This window comes from Harpia harpyja, chromosome 20 (genome assembly GCF_026419915.1).
Source record: "Harpia harpyja isolate bHarHar1 chromosome 20, bHarHar1 primary haplotype, whole genome shotgun sequence".
Classification (NCBI taxonomy): domain Eukaryota; kingdom Metazoa; phylum Chordata; class Aves; order Accipitriformes; family Accipitridae; genus Harpia; species Harpia harpyja.
In genome coordinates, this window is record NC_068959.1 from 6,795,407 (window position 1) to 6,811,778 (window position 16,372).

At 52.4% G+C, this 16,372-nt stretch overlaps 1 protein-coding gene across 3 annotated transcripts in view; it reads right to left on the reverse strand.

Moving 5' to 3' along the window:
- Positions 1-16,372, reverse strand: part of FLT4 (fms related receptor tyrosine kinase 4) — a 60,339-nt gene that overhangs the window by 23,670 nt on the left and 20,297 nt on the right. For all 3 annotated transcript variants that reach the window (XM_052816665.1, XM_052816664.1, XM_052816662.1), the window contains exons 2-8: positions 14,311-14,407; positions 7,846-8,120; positions 3,476-3,585; positions 2,432-2,594; positions 2,051-2,190; positions 1,160-1,328; positions 243-360 (exon numbers count right to left, since the gene is read on the reverse strand). In XM_052816665.1, coding sequence (XP_052672625.1) covers positions 243-360; positions 1,160-1,328; positions 2,051-2,190; positions 2,432-2,594; positions 3,476-3,585; positions 7,846-8,120; positions 14,311-14,407 — 1,072 coding nt within the window. The remainder of the gene's footprint in view (positions 1-242; positions 361-1,159; positions 1,329-2,050; positions 2,191-2,431; positions 2,595-3,475; positions 3,586-7,845; positions 8,121-14,310; positions 14,408-16,372) is intronic.

A 16,372-nucleotide genomic window follows, 5' to 3' on the forward strand; every position in this document is an offset into this window, starting at 1 on the left:
AGCTGCCAAGCCAGGCCAGGACCTTTGCTGCTTCTCCCCCAGACCTTAACTCTTCCCATCCCAAGCTGTGCAGCTGAGAGCGAGGGCAGGTGGGAAAAATGACCCCCATGGGTGGAAAAAAGTGACATGTGGGACAATCTTGGCCCCAGAGGGACCTAGCAAGGAGTCCAGGCTAGGCTTCCCTACTTGGCAGAGGGAAGGAGGAGAGGAGAAGGTGGCTCAGGCTAAGAAAGGTGCGTTACCACTGGAAGTCTGGTGGGGGGTAAGCCACGACTTTCACCGGCAGCTTCACGGCTTCGTCTCCTGCCGTGGCTTCTATCACCGGGCCCTTCCTCCACTCCACATTGATGAACGGCTTTTCTGCAAGAAAAAAAGGTGAGCATGGAGGAGAGGAGAGCACAAAGGGACAGGCTGTCATCAAGCTCTGCTGCTCTCCACAGGGCCTGACAGCAAGAACCAAGGACAGGCGGGGTGTTGTGGCAGTGCAGTTGAAAATAACTACTTCTCTGCAATGATGAAATCAAAATAACCAAAATCCACTATTGTCTCGTCTGCCCATATGACCCCCAGCCCCTCTTCCACATCCCTGTTCCCAGCAGGGCCCCCTCCCTGGAGCAGAAATGGAGGGAGGGAGTGGGTGCCAGGCAGGGCTGGGCAGGCCAGCACAGTGCTGTGACTCTGGCAGCTGAAGAGCTGCCTCTGCCTCGCCGCTGAGAGCCATTGGGGGTGTCGGGAGGCTGTGCTGCCTCGTGACTTCGTCCTGTCAGGAGACAGCCGCCCAGTGCCAATGGTGCCTTGTGCACCCGTAGCTGTGTGCCTCCCAGGCCAGCCATGCCACAAGGGTGCTGCCTCTGCCACAGGGCTGTGAGACCTGTGTGTCCTGCCATCCCACTGGCATTTGGGCCAATTTGGTGTTTGCATCTCTCTCTCTTGTCATCTTGGCACCTTGCCGCATGTAATCGTGCTCCTAGTGTGGTGCTGGGGTGCAGAAGGGCTGAGGGACCGGAGGAAGGCTGGGTCTCACTAAGCAGAGTGGGATGGAGGTGCAGGAGCCACTCCACTGAGCCTTGAGCCAAACACTGCCGAAGCAGTCTGGGGATTGCTCTGCTTGCAGCTCAGCTCTGGCTGTGGCTCTGCGAGGGAGCGGAAGGCACCGTACCATGCACGATGACGTCAGTGCTCTCCTCCAGCATCTGGGCGCCGTTGGTGGCAGTGCACGTGTACTTTCCCAGGTCCTGCTGGCTGACATTGTGGAGGGTCAGGATACTGGAGAGCTCTGTGTGTGTCTGTAGGGACCGGCGCTCGGGCTCCATCACTGCCCGCTGTGTCTGCGGGAGACAACAGAGAGAAGGGGATGAAAGACATCAGTGGGATGGGGCTGTGCAGATTGGCTCCTCATGTCTGTGCTTCTTGCTGCCCAGTGCTTGCCTCTCCCTGGACAGGCATCTCCACCACTGACTGCCATTCCCAGGGATGGAAAGGCAACAAGCCCTGCCTGACTGACCACCTGAGGCTGGGGTCAGAGTTTAGCACATGTTTTGCTCTGATCTGCAGCCCAAAAACCAGGCTAGGAGCCCTATAATATGTGAAGAGAGTGATGCCCTCAGGGGATTCCCCTGTGTCACTGTTCACACAAGAGCCAGGGGCTACAACATGGGGAAAACACAGCAGGGAAGCGATGGGATGCCCTTGTGGGCTCTTAGTAACCAGGGCTGTGTGACTAGAATAGCTCCTTTTAAGACAATTCTGTTTGCTCTGGATTTGCAGTGGTAGAAGTGAAGCCAGTGTTTGCCCAGAAGAGCCCCAGGGCAGTAACACCTCGGCAGGGAGGGTGCTTTCTGACAGGAAAAGGGGTCCTCCCTCTGTCTGCTTTCTGCTGCAGAACAGAAAAATGGGAAAGCACTCTGACCAAGATGTCCAGGGCACAGCATGGTCAGGATCATGAAGCAGAGCCCTGCCAATGATGTGAAGAGGAACAATGATGGGGCAGGAGGGGATGACTCAGAGCGAAGTGGTTCAGTGCATGGGGAGCCACTCTGTTTACTGGTACCTGTTTGCCAGGGTAAGTCCACTGGAAGCGGACGCCAGAGTTGAACTCGGCCCACACTGTGCAGTTCAAGACCAGCTTCTCTCCCACCAGCAGCTCCATGGCTTTCTTGGGATACAGCTGGATGTCATACAGCTTGCTCCCTGATGTGGAAGAGGCAACAAAAAGACATTTCTCATCTATTAACTCTTTGACTCAGACTATGCAGTTAGAGGAGACTTAGATATGACCTCCTGCTGCTCGGTGTATCTCTGGCACACAGCAGAGGAGATATATGCACCATGCAGACTCTGTAGCCAGAGAGGACCATAGTAACCCCATGAGCCACACTGATGGACTTCAGAGTCATCCAGACTGCCACCCTGCACCTTCCCAAATATTCACCTGCTATATGGATGATGAAGAAATCAGATTTGAAGACCTTCTTGTCAATGACAGTCTCACACTGGACGAACAAGAAGTCTCTGATCAAGTGTGTGGGTACCTGCACCCCCTTCTTGTTGTCCCAGAAAGTGCTTTTCCCATCAGGGTGGATGACGGAATTTTGCTGGAAAAATCAACATTTTGCCAACTGAAATAAGAGGGGAACAACATTCCCACCCCACCCCTTCCAGGCTTTACGTTGGCTAACACATTCCTTTTGTGGGAAGAAACGATGCAGCATCATGCTGTGCTGGCCTCCTGCCCTCTCCACCCGAGGGTTTGTCATCTAGGAATCGTGGCCTCCCCTATACCCTGAGCAGCCATATCCTGCACCACGAGTGTCTCCATCTGCAGAGTGGGCCAGAGACTTCCAGGAATGGAAACTTCTAGTGATAGCTAAGGAAACTGATGCTGATGTCCCAAAAATCAGCTCCACCGGGATGAGTGCTGACCTTGGATAGTGTCCTTCCCGGGCAAGGGAAAGGCCCCTGGCCCCCAGCATGTCCCTGGAGGCCTTTGTACAATAGTAACACTCATCCTGGAAGGATGTATTTACATTGTGAAAAAAAAAAAAAAAAAAGAAAAAAAAAGGCACAAGCAAACTGATAACAGAGTTGTTTTTAGTCATCAGCCCCAGGGCTGCAGTCTCCTCCCTTGTGGGGATGCTGACCACCTAGAGGGTTTGTAGATCACAGAGACCACAGCAAACAGGGGATGCTGTGGGGAAACGGGATTAAAACAAAGTCTTGTTTTGTTTCATAGAGCTCCAGGGAAGAGAAGTAAGGTTGGCAGGAAACCCGTGGGGTCTGCCCAAGGGAACTGGACAGCACAGCTTCAACCAGCAAATAAAACAAGGAAGCCAGTGGCTTGTACTTTCCATGGAAAATGTATCCCATGCATTTTCCATTCCTGGCAGTGCCTGTCCTGCTTCCACTCAGGCAATTACAAATGCAGAACAAATGCAATACATCTCGGTCCAGAGTCTCCCACTGGCCGAGCTCTCACCGAGGTCAGCGTGACGTTAAGATCTGGGATGGACACGAGGCATGGTACCCAAGTGTTCTTCTTGCTGATGAGGAGGGTCTCTGGCTTGTTGATAAATGGTTGTTCAAAATCTGAAGAAGAGATATGAGAAGAACAACTGAACAGAGGCAAGAAAAGAACTGGGAGGAGGGACCAACCAGAGGAAAAGGAGGTTTTCTGCCTTTCTTTAACACAGCATGAGCTTGCCAGAGGGAGTGGTGTTGAGCTGGACAGCCCTATCTGCAACATGTGACAGTCAGAGGAGACACCTGGAGCTTGGGGATGCAAAGGGAGCAGCCAAGGCGAGTGCCTGGGCCAGCTGCCTCCTCCACACCAAACACTGTACCGGTGGAGTGGCACTTGTGTGACACTTGGGCAGTGCTGGAAATGACCTCCCCTTTCCTGGCCCCCTCAAGGTCTCTGCCTGGGTTTGACCCTTTGTGAAACCGGCAGGTCTCGTCCTGGGCTCAGCGCCTGCCCAGCTGGTGACTGTGTGCGGCCCCATGGCAGGGACAGTGCGCGGCTGTGCCGCCCTGGTGCAGCGGCAGGCAGCGAGACCTTCCAGGACGAGGAAGTGATCTGCAGTGGAATGGCATGCAGATGTCATCCTGCAGCTATCCCGGCCAGCAGATAAACAGATGAGCTGAGCTTTCCAGGGCTGCCACCCTACTGCCTCCCAACTGCTGCAAGCACAAATATTGACAGGAAGAACAAAACCACCCAAAATTAATCAGTGAAACAACTTAGCAAGGCCAGGGACATTACACTCCATGTGGAGCTAGCACCAAGAAGCAGAGTGTCTGCAGAAGGGGCTGCCCCATCCTGCTCAGTGCGTCACCTGTGTCAAATGAGAATAGCCCAAGCGGGGGTCCACAGTGGAAAGAGTTGATGGCAGCATATATAAAGGACATGTCGTGGCCCTGACCCATTGTGTCAGGCACCATCCAGACACAGAGCGCAAAGACCAACCTGATCCCAAAGAGATGGCAAGCTAACAGGGCAGCATGGACCCCATTTCTAGCTCTTTCTCAGATAGACTGGAAAGAGCTGGTGAGACCAAGATGCAAAATACACTTGTATCCCAAGCCGTGGCTGGCCAGAAGGTAGGAAGGGCGAGGTTTATCTTGCAGTGCCTCATGCCAGCTGCTGCTGAGGCACCTGCTCACCTGTCTGCTTGGCAGCGCTTTTGGTTTGAGGATTTTTCTACTCTTTGGACTCTCCCAAACAGGGCATAGAATCAACAACCACCTAGGTTGACGAAATGGGATAAAGACAAAATTGGAAAAGACAACAAATTGCGAGGCTGCTTGGTGTCCTCTGGCAGTGCCTCACTGACAGATAATTTGTTCTGTAGTATCAGCCCCTGCCTGCTCATTTCCACAGGGACGCCTGCCTCACAGGATGCCCTGAATAGGGACTGGTCCCCAGTATCTCCGAAGCCTGGTCTTGTCAGCATCTTTCCTCTGTAAAAGTCATGTCTCTGGAAACATCCACCCAGCATGTGGTCATGATTGGTTTTGTTCATGGAAATTGTCCCCTGGTTGAAGGGGTCTCCATAAGGAGGTGGTGGTTCCCCATCTGGGAGATGTGGGGCTGCCCCAGGGACCCACTAGGGGAGATTTTATGGCTTCTGGTATGCTGGAATCAGACCAAATGATCTCAGTGGCCTTAAAAGTTACTCTTTATTCACCCGGATTGCAGCTAAACCATTGATTTCAAGGGACTGTAGCATGAGGATGTCTGTTTGTCCAACCTGAGACTCTTTCCCTCTGCTACCCAACCCCTAAAGCTGCCCATCTAAAATGACAAGTCAGAGATTAATTTATTAATGATCCCCATCTGGGGATCCTGCTGTTCAAATCACATTGGGCCTAACAGAGTCCAACCCAGTGCTCCCACTGTTAAGTGCACAAGGGAATTCCTTTAATTTTTGATCTATAAAGCTGTTGCTTCAGTGATAGTCATGCTGCAAAGACCTACTCTGTGTGAAGCACTTTTTTCTACAGCTTAGGTGAAACAAGCCATGCATAGGGAAGATGTTGGTCAGCTCTTATGAAAACATGGATTGCGCAGAGAATTCTTTATTTCCTGGGGTTTTGTGCTGCCACAGGATTGCTGTCTTCTGAAATCACAGATTTGTTTCCGAGTGTCAACATGTTCCTCATTCTTCTCCTGAGCTCTCGGCACGTGAGAGGGAGGAAGCACACAACTCCCAGAGGTGAGAGACTATGAGGTCCCGTCCAAGCTCAGATGGCAGCCAAGAACTAACTGATTTACTGGGCTGGTCCTGCTGCCAATGAGCTTGTGATTCATGCACTAACTCCCCTCTCTGACCACATCACATATTTTCTATAAGGCTGTCTTAATGGGTCGGATGGGAATAATTTAGCATCTTCTTCATTAATATATGCTTAGCTTTATGAGATGGGGGCTGTACATATCCTATTCTACCCTGATGAGGCATTCTGCGTGTTTACAGTGCTATCTGTAGCAGTAATAAAATACACACCTAACCAGACACATGGGAAATGAGACAGATCGGTGGAGAGTTCGTCTGAGAACTGAGCTGCAGGTAAAATATGGAAGAACCCATTTTTCCAGCCAAGCACAGATATTTTGTTCCTGGCAATTCCACCAAGCTCTTAACAGGAGAAATGAGGTTGATGGATAAACCTGTGGTCTGATCATGCTGTCTCCAAACATCCCCGACACTTACATCAGCCCTTCCAAGCTCTCCAGGGACAGTTTCACATTGCAGCCCAGTTCAGCAGGAACAGGCAGGGCTTTATCTGGATGTTCTGCAATGGCTGCGGTTACTGTATGCCTGGGTTTTCCTGACATGTCCCTTCTCTGCCTGAAAGCCTGTCCTGTCTGGAAAGGCAGATTCTGAGGTTTCCCGGATGCTTGATAGCCATAACAGGGCACAGCCTGATCGGAATGAGTATGAACGTGTGCTGTGTAGCCATGTGCACAGCAATGCTGTGAGGTGTTGGCTGGATCTGTTGCACACACGCTGTCCACAGGCACTGAGAGTCCCATGGGCCCTAACAGTGTGGGATTTATTGCCCCTAAGCTACACCGCACGTGCACACTTGCTGCTCTCTGGTAAACAGGAGAGCCATTACTGAGCTTCAGATGAGGCTGGAGGTGATAGAAGGTGGACGAGGGGGGCAAAGTGGCATTTGCTGGATCACAAGAAAAATCAGGCTCTCGCAAAAGCGCTACCTGCACGTGAGCTTGTTAGGTTGTACTTATTTTCAGCGTGTGTAAGAAGCTCTCTGCCTCCATCCTGACACAACACTCTAGAGTATCTGAACACCCCTGTCCAACTCACAGATGTCTCCTTGCAACATGTCTGGGATCTAGGGAACCTCTGTCCTGTTCTAGGATGGTCAGCAGAGCCTGTGAGGAGGCAATTGCCCAAACAGACCTCAGTTCCTCTCCAGCAGCTGCCCAGCTTTCCTGATTTGCCCCTGCATTTTTCTCTGCATAGCTGCAGAGGCAAATTTGGCTTTGCTCTGGGACTTCTGAAAAATGCATCTTGTATGTCATGACCTGCCTGGCTTATGACAACTGCACCAACTAATAAATGGGGGCGGAAAGAGAAATAGCTCAGCCAACTGTTTCCAGGGGACAGTGCTCGTTTATCTTGCCGGAGTGTACTGCAAGCAGTGGGGGAGACAGCGGAGGAGGAGCCCCTGGGGCATGAAGAAGCTGAGTATTGGCCCTGCAGCCACTTGCTGAGCTGAGGTTCCAGCTCCAAGCCTGGTGGACAGCCCTCCTCCTCCAAAACACATCTCATAACCCTGCCTGCACAGGCAGCCCCTGCGCAGTGTGGAGAGGAGCATCTGGGTCTGCCACCGTGGAGCAGCTCCAGGGCCATCAAGCCCAGGGAAAGGAGGAGGCTGCACGTGGCGGGTTTGTACCACTCCTCCTCTCCCTCTCTGTCTCAGCTTTACGGAACATTATCATTCCTAGCCACTAGCATCTCAGAGAGCCCCCAGCTGCCCAGAAGCTAACTCTTGTGCTTTTTTTAGCGGTGGAGCGTCTCTGAGGCCCGGTTCTCGCTCCTTAAATTCCTGCATTCCAGCCTGGCTGGAGCGATGCCCCCGGGCCAGGACGTAATTGAATCCTAGGCACTGCCGCCATCCCCCAGAAATGGACGGATATTGGTTCCCTCGAAGTGCAGGGAGCCAGCCCTTGGCCCCCTCCCTGAGCCTGCAGCACCCACACTCTGCCCTGGGAGACCTGGAGGCACATCGGGCTTTTTAATCTTTCTGATATTATGCTGGTGCATAGGCTGCCCCTGAGCTCCCCCAGCCTGAAGGTGCACACCGCCGGATGGCTCTTACCTCTTACAAACACGTAGGTGCTGACTGCTGTGGTGCCCTCGATTTTGGCATCAATGTACTTGTAGTAGCAGCGGTAGTAACCTGTGTCATTTGCCTGGGTCTCTGTCAGCACCAGGACTTTGCAATAAGGCTTCGTGCCAGTCCCCTCGCAGTCTTCTTCTCGGATTGCCCGGCCACTGCTGGGGGCTGCTGAGGCCACCAACTCGGTCTCCTTCTCCTTCCCGGCAGGGTCCACCTTGCCCCCAGGCCACGACCACTCCAAGGGGTGCTGGCCTCTAGACATGGGCAAAGAGGAGAGTTAGCTTTGACCTGAGCAGGGTGAATGTGGTGGGGATTTAACTGCCCTGTGTGACTGCGCACATCTGCACAGGGCCCAGCCAGCCACCACTCTCAGGCTGCAGCATGGATGAATGGCCATCCTCCAAGGAGAAAAAACAGGTGTGAAGAAATGGCAAGCAGCTTCACTCTGGCAAGCAGAGGCTCGTCCCCTTCCCCAGGCCACATCTCTGGTCATGCTAAGCTGTGAGATATCAGCCCACTCACAAGCAGGTCTCCCCCTCTCATGACTTTGTCTTACTGGTATTGATACCAGGACAGGGAGCCACATAGGGCCCTGAGGGAAAGGCTCCATTTATTCTCTATTCCCTCTCATTATTAAAAGGGTCCAGAGGGTCCAGAGCTATTAAGAAAACACACGGATGTGATGAGTTCTCTTGGCTCAGTGTAGCTGCTGGCTGGGGCTCATGGTGTGATGAATGGAGTGGGAAGGAGAATGAGGGAAGGAGAGCAGACTGGAAAGAAAATGAGAAAGAGAAAAGCAGGAGGGAGTCAGGGATAAAAGACAGCAAGGAGAAAACAAGGGGAGGCTCAGCCGACTGCCTTCTGTCCAGCTGCCAGCTGTTTCCCTCCCTGCTGCTGTGAGAGGGGGTTCCCTTGCTCTGCACAGCACCCTGCAGCCCCTTCAACCCCCCAGCACGCTCCCCCAGCTGGCCTGGGGCTGCTGCCCCTTCCCACCTCTGCAGAGACACTGAGCTACAGACAACTCTCCACTGGCACGACCGCAGAGCCTGTTCACCAGTGGCCCAAAGACAAACGGAAAAGTCCAGGAACTGCAAGAAACCCCAGACAGAGCATGCACGTGTGTTTTTATATATAGCTGAGGATCTCCAGAGCAGGAGGTTTGCAGATGCACATGTACGCACTCATGCGCACCACCATAGCTTGCTATAACTGCACTTGTTTACTACAAACAAAACAAGCTTTTATTCCATGCTGGAAGTTTCCTTCTGCAAAATCAGAGCCCCTTTCAGAGGAAGGCCTAGTCCCCACTTGAAAGTTTGCCAGTGTAGCTGAAAGTCACTTAAGAATGTGCAAAAAAAAAAAGAAATGGGAAAAAAGAAGACATCACAAGAGACAGCTGTGGGGGTAAAAATGGCCTTTTGCCAGCACCATTTGCTCTATTAGGGGAAACTGGGTTCATCTATTATGCAAGTTTGGAATAGGCATGTTGGCACATGCAGCTCCTCTGCCAGGACCCTGCCAGGGCAGCTCAGCAGACAGATGCTTTTAAGCGCAGCCAGACTGTGACCGTCACCAATAGCTGGATCCAGACAGCAAGGGACAGTGAGGAGGAAGCAAGATAAGGTGCCATCGGAGGGCACAATGGCTCAGACGCAATGAGGACAGGATTTCTGTCCAAGCGTGGGGGAAAGACATGCCCCTTTGTGTTTGTCTTCAGAAGCTGATTTATCTTCCTGCAGACTTTGCTCTCTTCCAGCTCCTGCTGCCCAGCTCACCACAGATGAGTTCAGAGACAGTGTGCTGCACTCTCCCTGTGTCACCAGGCACAAGGCTCTGGAGGCAGTGACGTGCCCTTGGGGACAGCCACGCAGCCCCTCTGACCCAGCTCAAACTTCTGCATTCACTAAAAATGCCATCAGTGCCTGAAGCAAGACTGGAAGTACAGCTCCAGTGGCTTGTGTCCATGAATCACGGGCAGGCTTTTCCAAAGTATCAGAGTCTTACAAACGCTTCAATAAAAATAAGACTCATGAATTTTGAGTTTTTCCCATCCTATGCACGCACAGGGAAATTATCAGTAAATCTGATCACCAAACTAGTAACACTCAGTGGTGTCTGCCATGGCCATTGCTGCTGTGCCCATGGGCCCGCTGCACCGGGCACAGACCATGGGGATGGCCCCGCTCTCAACCCAGAACCGAGAGCTTCAGACCCTGACTGCGCAAAGGAGCCCCAAAGCCCTTTGCGTTTGCTCAGGCATTTTTGGCGCTCCACGTGGAGCTGGGTAATTGTACAAGTCTCCAGTATTTCCGCTTTCTGTTTGTTTACCCACTGGGATTTTCACGCATTATCAGATCCACTTGTTTTATTAACCATCAAGGCTAGTAGTAGCTGAATGACACTTATTTATATAAACACGGATGGGCCAGTACAAACAGACCTGCTGACCAGCCCGCGGGCAACTCTAAACTAAGGCATTCCTTGCATCATGTGCTGCTCAACCAGATTCAGTGGGGACACAGAAGGTGTAGGCATTTGTGTGAGTCCAAGTTAGCATTCCTGGTGTGTTAAGAGGACCAGAAGAAGGCATGGATGAGGGCAAGCCAGGCTCACTTGGATTTATTTCTGAATCTACCCTCTGCATTTGGGGAAAGGTCCAGGCAGCAATTTTGGATGGTTTCCTCCCTCTTATCTGTCACCTTCAAAGATTTGTTCCCAAGTTGTTTTCTTTCAGCTGTGATAATGTGCCTCTGGGCAATGGAGCCTGTTGGTGCCAGCTGGAAACAGATGCACTGTAGGCTTCTCCACAGCTGTTTTCCTAAATCTTTTCAGGACAGATGCTCTTCAAGGGAGACGTTGCAATTGGCACCACTTTTCTTCAATCCTCTTTGAAGCTCCCAAGCGTGGTATGATGGGCAAAGCTGGCTGTGGCTTTGTGGCTTAGCTGGGATAAGACAGATCCCTCCTCAGCACCACAGAGGATGTTCATAGCAGTCACCCACGTGTAGGAAAGAGCAGCAGGTGTTGTGTGTCCGGAGCAGCCATGGTGGGGCATTGCCTTATCCTCAGGCTCCTTCAGCCCTGCCACAGCACTCATTTCCTCCACGGGAGCCAAGAGGGCTCCGGGGTCAAATACTGCCTCTCTGCCAGAGTAGGGTTTGTGCATCTGCAAGCATCTGCAAGTCAGCTCTATTAACAAGTCACTGGGCAGCAAAGGACAACCTTGCCCTTCTTTTTCTAAATACCACGGCTGAGTGATGCTCCCTCTCTACCTGAGTGCCCAGGACCTGTGGGATGGGACGGCACAGCCAGCACCAAGTCGATCCCTCCGGAGGTTTCTGCTGTTGTGCAGCCGGCTCCTGTGGGCTCTGCTCCAATATTCATGAGCCGGAACAGTACAAGCTCTCCACTTTCCCCCCAGCTCAGGCTGCCAAGGGCATGAATGCAGAGATTCACAATATTCTTTCCTTCCTTCTCGGGCTGGGAGCTAATAAAAGATGCACTGTCCATACGGGCATCAGCCCCTTTGCCCTGCTCTGCCACATGCTTAGATCAAAACATCACTGGGGCTCTCTGCCAGCCCTGGCATGATCTGTATTTTGGGGAATGCTCCTACACTGGCCCTCTGCTGTCTGGACCTCTCAAGGGTGCATTGTGCTGGGTGACAAGGGAACGTGCCTGTGTGTGATGCCATTTGCAAAAGCAGAGCTCCAGCACCTGGTGGCTCCTTGCAGGTGTGCTGTGTCTTTGGGTGTCTGTTAAGCATGCCCAGCTCCAGAGGCATCACTTATCCCATGGCCTGGCAGGACTCTGGTCACCAGTGAGGCTAGGCAGGCTGCGGAGCAGGATGGGGGCTGCAGAGCTGCGGGTGTGTGAGATCCAGGATGCTGCAAGGGAGCCTGAGAGTGCAGTTGGCTGCGGGACTCTCACGCTCAGTGGGTGAAGCTTGAAAGGTCTCCAGGGAGTCTCATGTGGGGGGTTTTGAGCTCAACTTTCTGCTGCAGCACTGCTTCAAGCAGGCCCATACTCCTGGCTCCAGGGCAGCTCGAAGAGCAGCCAGAGGACATTGTTCTCAAGGGAAGACCAGGGTCAAACTGAAGCCACCTCCAGCACGATGCTCAGCAGGAAATCCCTGGATCCTGGGTTTGATTTCGTATTTGTTTCTGCCCTACCCTGCCCCACCACCCTCTCCTTTGCCTGTTCTCTTGGTGGTCTGCATGTTTTTCCCTTCAGCTGCCATTAACACAAGCCAGGTCTTCCCAGGGTGGGCCATGGTCCAGAGGAGAGGTTGGAGAAGCAGCTGGGTGTAATTAGAGATCCAGGGACCAGGAAAGATTTACTTTTCATTCAAACGAAGTAATAGTGTCCCACAGTCAAAATCCTTTCCTCAAGACATCAGACAAACACAGGCTTGAGAGCTCAGAGGGAGAAGGGGAACTTCTGAGCTATGCAGGAGATGCTGAGACTTATCTACCTGTGGATGGTGCGAAGGACACTGCACAGCCCCCGAGGAGCACATCTGGGACAGCAGCTTGCAGAGGAAGGGGGCAGCCAGGGAGCAACATGGGCAGAGGGTGCATGGGTTTTAGTACTGTTTGCAGATGGCCCTGCTGCTCTTCGGCTGGCCAGTTCAGGCCTGCACAACACCTGGGAGCCAAGGGTAGGGATGTTCCTTATCTCAGCTGTGTCCATGCCAGCATGCTGTATGGATGCCGCCCTAGTGAGCCTGAAAGATGAGCTTTGGCACTGCAGCAAGAAACAGGGAGCTTGCTGCCACCTGGAGAGACTGTAGCTTGTATGATGCTCCCTGCAAGGGCAGGCCATGCAGAGTCTGCACTGAAAATAAGATTTTTTTTTTTCCACTTCATGTGATTTTCCTTCATATTAATCGATACCTAATAAGTGCACAAGGAAAGGGCAACCTTGTCTGCAGTCTAGGAGGGTTACCCAAAAAGAAAGGCTTTCCGCTTCATGGTGCTAAGCAGGTACGTTCATGCTTGACTGCAGAAGACGCTTTCTTTAACCACACCTCTAACTTCAGTATGTTCTTTAGCCTTGGCTCAATCTGCAAGCAACACGGTCTTGAAACCACTTTCTGTGTCCCTCCCTGGGCCACTGCTGAGAAAGGGTCTGGCCTGATTATAAGCTCATTCAGAATAATCTCACTGAATCTCCCCTCTTCCAAGTTTTTAACAGAGAGTATCAGCTCCCACATCCCTCTGTGGAGAGAATTACCACAGCAGAGCACTGGAGTCCCCAGACTCCCTCCTCCTCCTCCTCTATGCCCCCCCCCCCCCCCCCCCCCCAGCAGCCATATGGCTGACCACAGTCCTCCAACTCACACATTTCCTACAACCTAGCACACACCATGGCTCCTCAGGTCACCATATGAACAAGCCCACAACTGCTTAGCTTCCCAGACCAAGTGAAATCAGTTCAGTATGGCCATCAACAACCTTTCCTCTCTCTCTCTCCCCTGGCTATGAACTGATTCACAAAGTAAAGCAATGCCATCTGTTCCAGGAAAAGTTAAATATGTTTGTGACAAGACATGAACACAATGCCAGCCAAGTGTTTGCAGTAATTGCTCCATGGTTATATATAACACTGAGAAACACCCATTTGAGGCCCACGCTGAATTTATACCCCCATTGGGCCCTAGCATTCAGATCCCAAGCATGGATCTGCTTTCAGCTGCTCAAGGGAAACTCCGGCTTTGTCAGGAAAACTGACCTTGGTCAATTCTCCCACTTGTTTTTTCTTTCCAAGATAGGGGGTAGTGCTGAAAACGTACAGCCAACTGTCCCAGCGTGGGATAAATCATTTCAGGCACATCACCTTCTCAGAGCCACAGTCTCCAAAACGACCACAGATTCTCCAGCTCCTCTCACAGATTTACTCCTCTGGCCTGGCCAGGGCTTCTCTTCACCCCCATGTGTATAAGGCAGAGCATTAAATCCCAGCTTCCTAGAAAAGCTGGAAGCCTCTCACAGCCACCAGTAAGTGGAGCCTTGCCTTCTCCCATGGATATTTCTCAACGTCCCCCAAAATGACCTGCCAGATTTAGAAACCAGAACTACAACCCTAGCAGCCCCTGATGAGGTGAGAATAAGCAACGTCAGAGAAAGACAAGGAGAGTTAGGAAGGCCAGTTTCCCTAAAGAGCTTACAAGGAAGCTATCAGATCACGCAAATGTTTCTCTATCCTCCTTCTGCCTGCAAGACTACAGCAGAGGTTATCACCATCTCCTCTGAGACATCTTCAGCTTCTTTTTCAATTATTAGATGAATTTATACTTGGTGAATGTGGAAGCTTTCTAGTCAGCCGTGCTAATTTGCAGGTGTATTGCAGCCAAGGCATCCCTTGTGGGCTCTCCTTGCCTGGTCCTCCAACACTTATGAAGTAAGAGCAGTCTAAGCAGAGCCACGCTTGCTCGCGCCTTACCTGCAGGTGATGGTCAGCGTATCCTTGGCGCTGATGACGTGTTCCTCCTCAGTGATGCTAAGAGTAGGGGGGGTCATAGAATAGCTGCTCACCAGATCTGTGGAGAGAAAGGAGAGAGGGGATGATGCAGACATCTGCTAGTCTGGACCCACTGCTGTGGGCAGCAGCTAACTTGGCATCACCAGCCCAGAGAGGGGCAAAGCCTCCTGAAGGAAACATCTCACAGGAGTTTGCTCCTACAAGATAGTTTAATGCTGGCTCACTGGGACACAAGTGGTTCATTTGCAGCCCTCCTGGCTCCAGCGAGCTGCTCTTCAGCAACAGCTCTAGGGCTGGGGCCAGACAGCCCCTCGGCTCAGACAGACAGACTAGCACAGATGAGGGCCAGAAAAAGAATGGAAGACCAGAAATCAGGGAATCCAGGTGTGGCCATTCCTCACTAGGTGACTGAGATTGAGCTTACTTGGACTAGGGCTCTGAAGTGATCTTATCTGCTAACTGGAAGGAGTCTGGCAGGAGATTCTTCTATACACACATAGTTTTCTGTAATTAGAGAGACAAATCAGGGCTGCCCAGATACTACAAATGCAAAACTCTTGCATTTGTACAGAGATGCTCTTAGGAGCCAGCAGGCATTCACTGAATGCCTTTCTCCTGCCGGGCACTCTCAGGTACAGGCAGTCACCTGAACAGGACCAAACCTTTGGGGATTACAGCAGCCCCCTTCCCTGCACCACAGCTGGACAGGCATTCCAGGAGTGAAATTATCCAGGCTCAAGGACGGGCAGTTAAACATTATCACGCATTTCTCCCAGCTTTCATCTGGGAGAGTCCCACTTCTCGTGTGCTTGCATCTCCGGCATGCCAGACACACACCCTAAGCGACCTCCTTATGGACAAAACATCTCGAAGTACCGGTTAACCTCAGAGACATGCCCGTTGTTTTTCATTAGCATGGTGTTGCTGACTGACATTACTTCTGATCTTTATCGTAAAACTCCAGCTTCTGGAGACGTGAGATAGTTCAAAAGAAAAGTCTTGGTGACTGCAAAAACAAGCAAGCAACCTAACCAGAAATAGAAGGAAAAAAAAAAAGTTGCAAAATGTGAAGCTGTGACTCAGGTAGATGCTAAATGCTAAGGAAGAAAAGAATGCAAAAGTATGTTGCTAGCTCAATTTTCTACAGAAACGCGAGGTTTTTGCAATGGCGTTCCATGCACGTCTGTCTCCTTCCCTTGTAACATTCAAACCCATGTATCAGAGAGATCTGGCAGGGCGGGACAAGTCTCAAGGACATGGTGTTTCCATGGGTTTCACAAGCAGCAGGAATGCCGTATGATGCCTCTCCTCCAAAACCATGGCCTAAGGACCGCGGGCCTTGGAAGCCCTGTGGCAGAGCCACGTGATTAATGTTTCTCTATGGGGAAACCTGCCCCAGGAGACACCAAATGGCCGCCAGCCCCTCTGACGCAAGGCCTCCGAGGTGCGGCGCGAGGAGCCAGGCCCACGGAGAAGCCAGGGGTGCCCAGGGTCCGCCGCCACCAGGAGAGGCCGCTGAGGGGAACATGGCGGTGGAGGGACGTGCCGAGCGGCACCGCCAGCACGGCCGGGCTAGGGCTGCCGGCCTTGTTCTCCCCGATTGTTCTCCATTTCCTTCCCGCCTGCGCACGGCTCCGAGGTGGTGTCCCCGCGGCTGCCCCCATGGCAACGGCGGGGCACCGGCCATCTCCCCCCGCCATCTCCCGCCTCCTCTTCCCTTGCCCGTGTGAGGCGGCGTCAGCCGCCCCGGCCCACCTCCACCTGCTCAGGGGTCCCGCTCCCCATGGCCCATCCTAGAGACACCCCTCTCTCAACAACAACAACAACAGCCGCCATCGTTCGTCGTTCGACACGCGGGTCGGCGTCACCGCAGGCCCTGGGGCCGGGTGGCCCTCGGCCCCCGTGGAGGACACCCTGCCTCCTGTCTCCAACCTCCCCTTCGCTGAGGGAGGAGACGTCAGATGTCACACACAAAAATGTGCCCTGGGGCTGTGAAAATAAATGACCGCATTTTTGGTAAAAT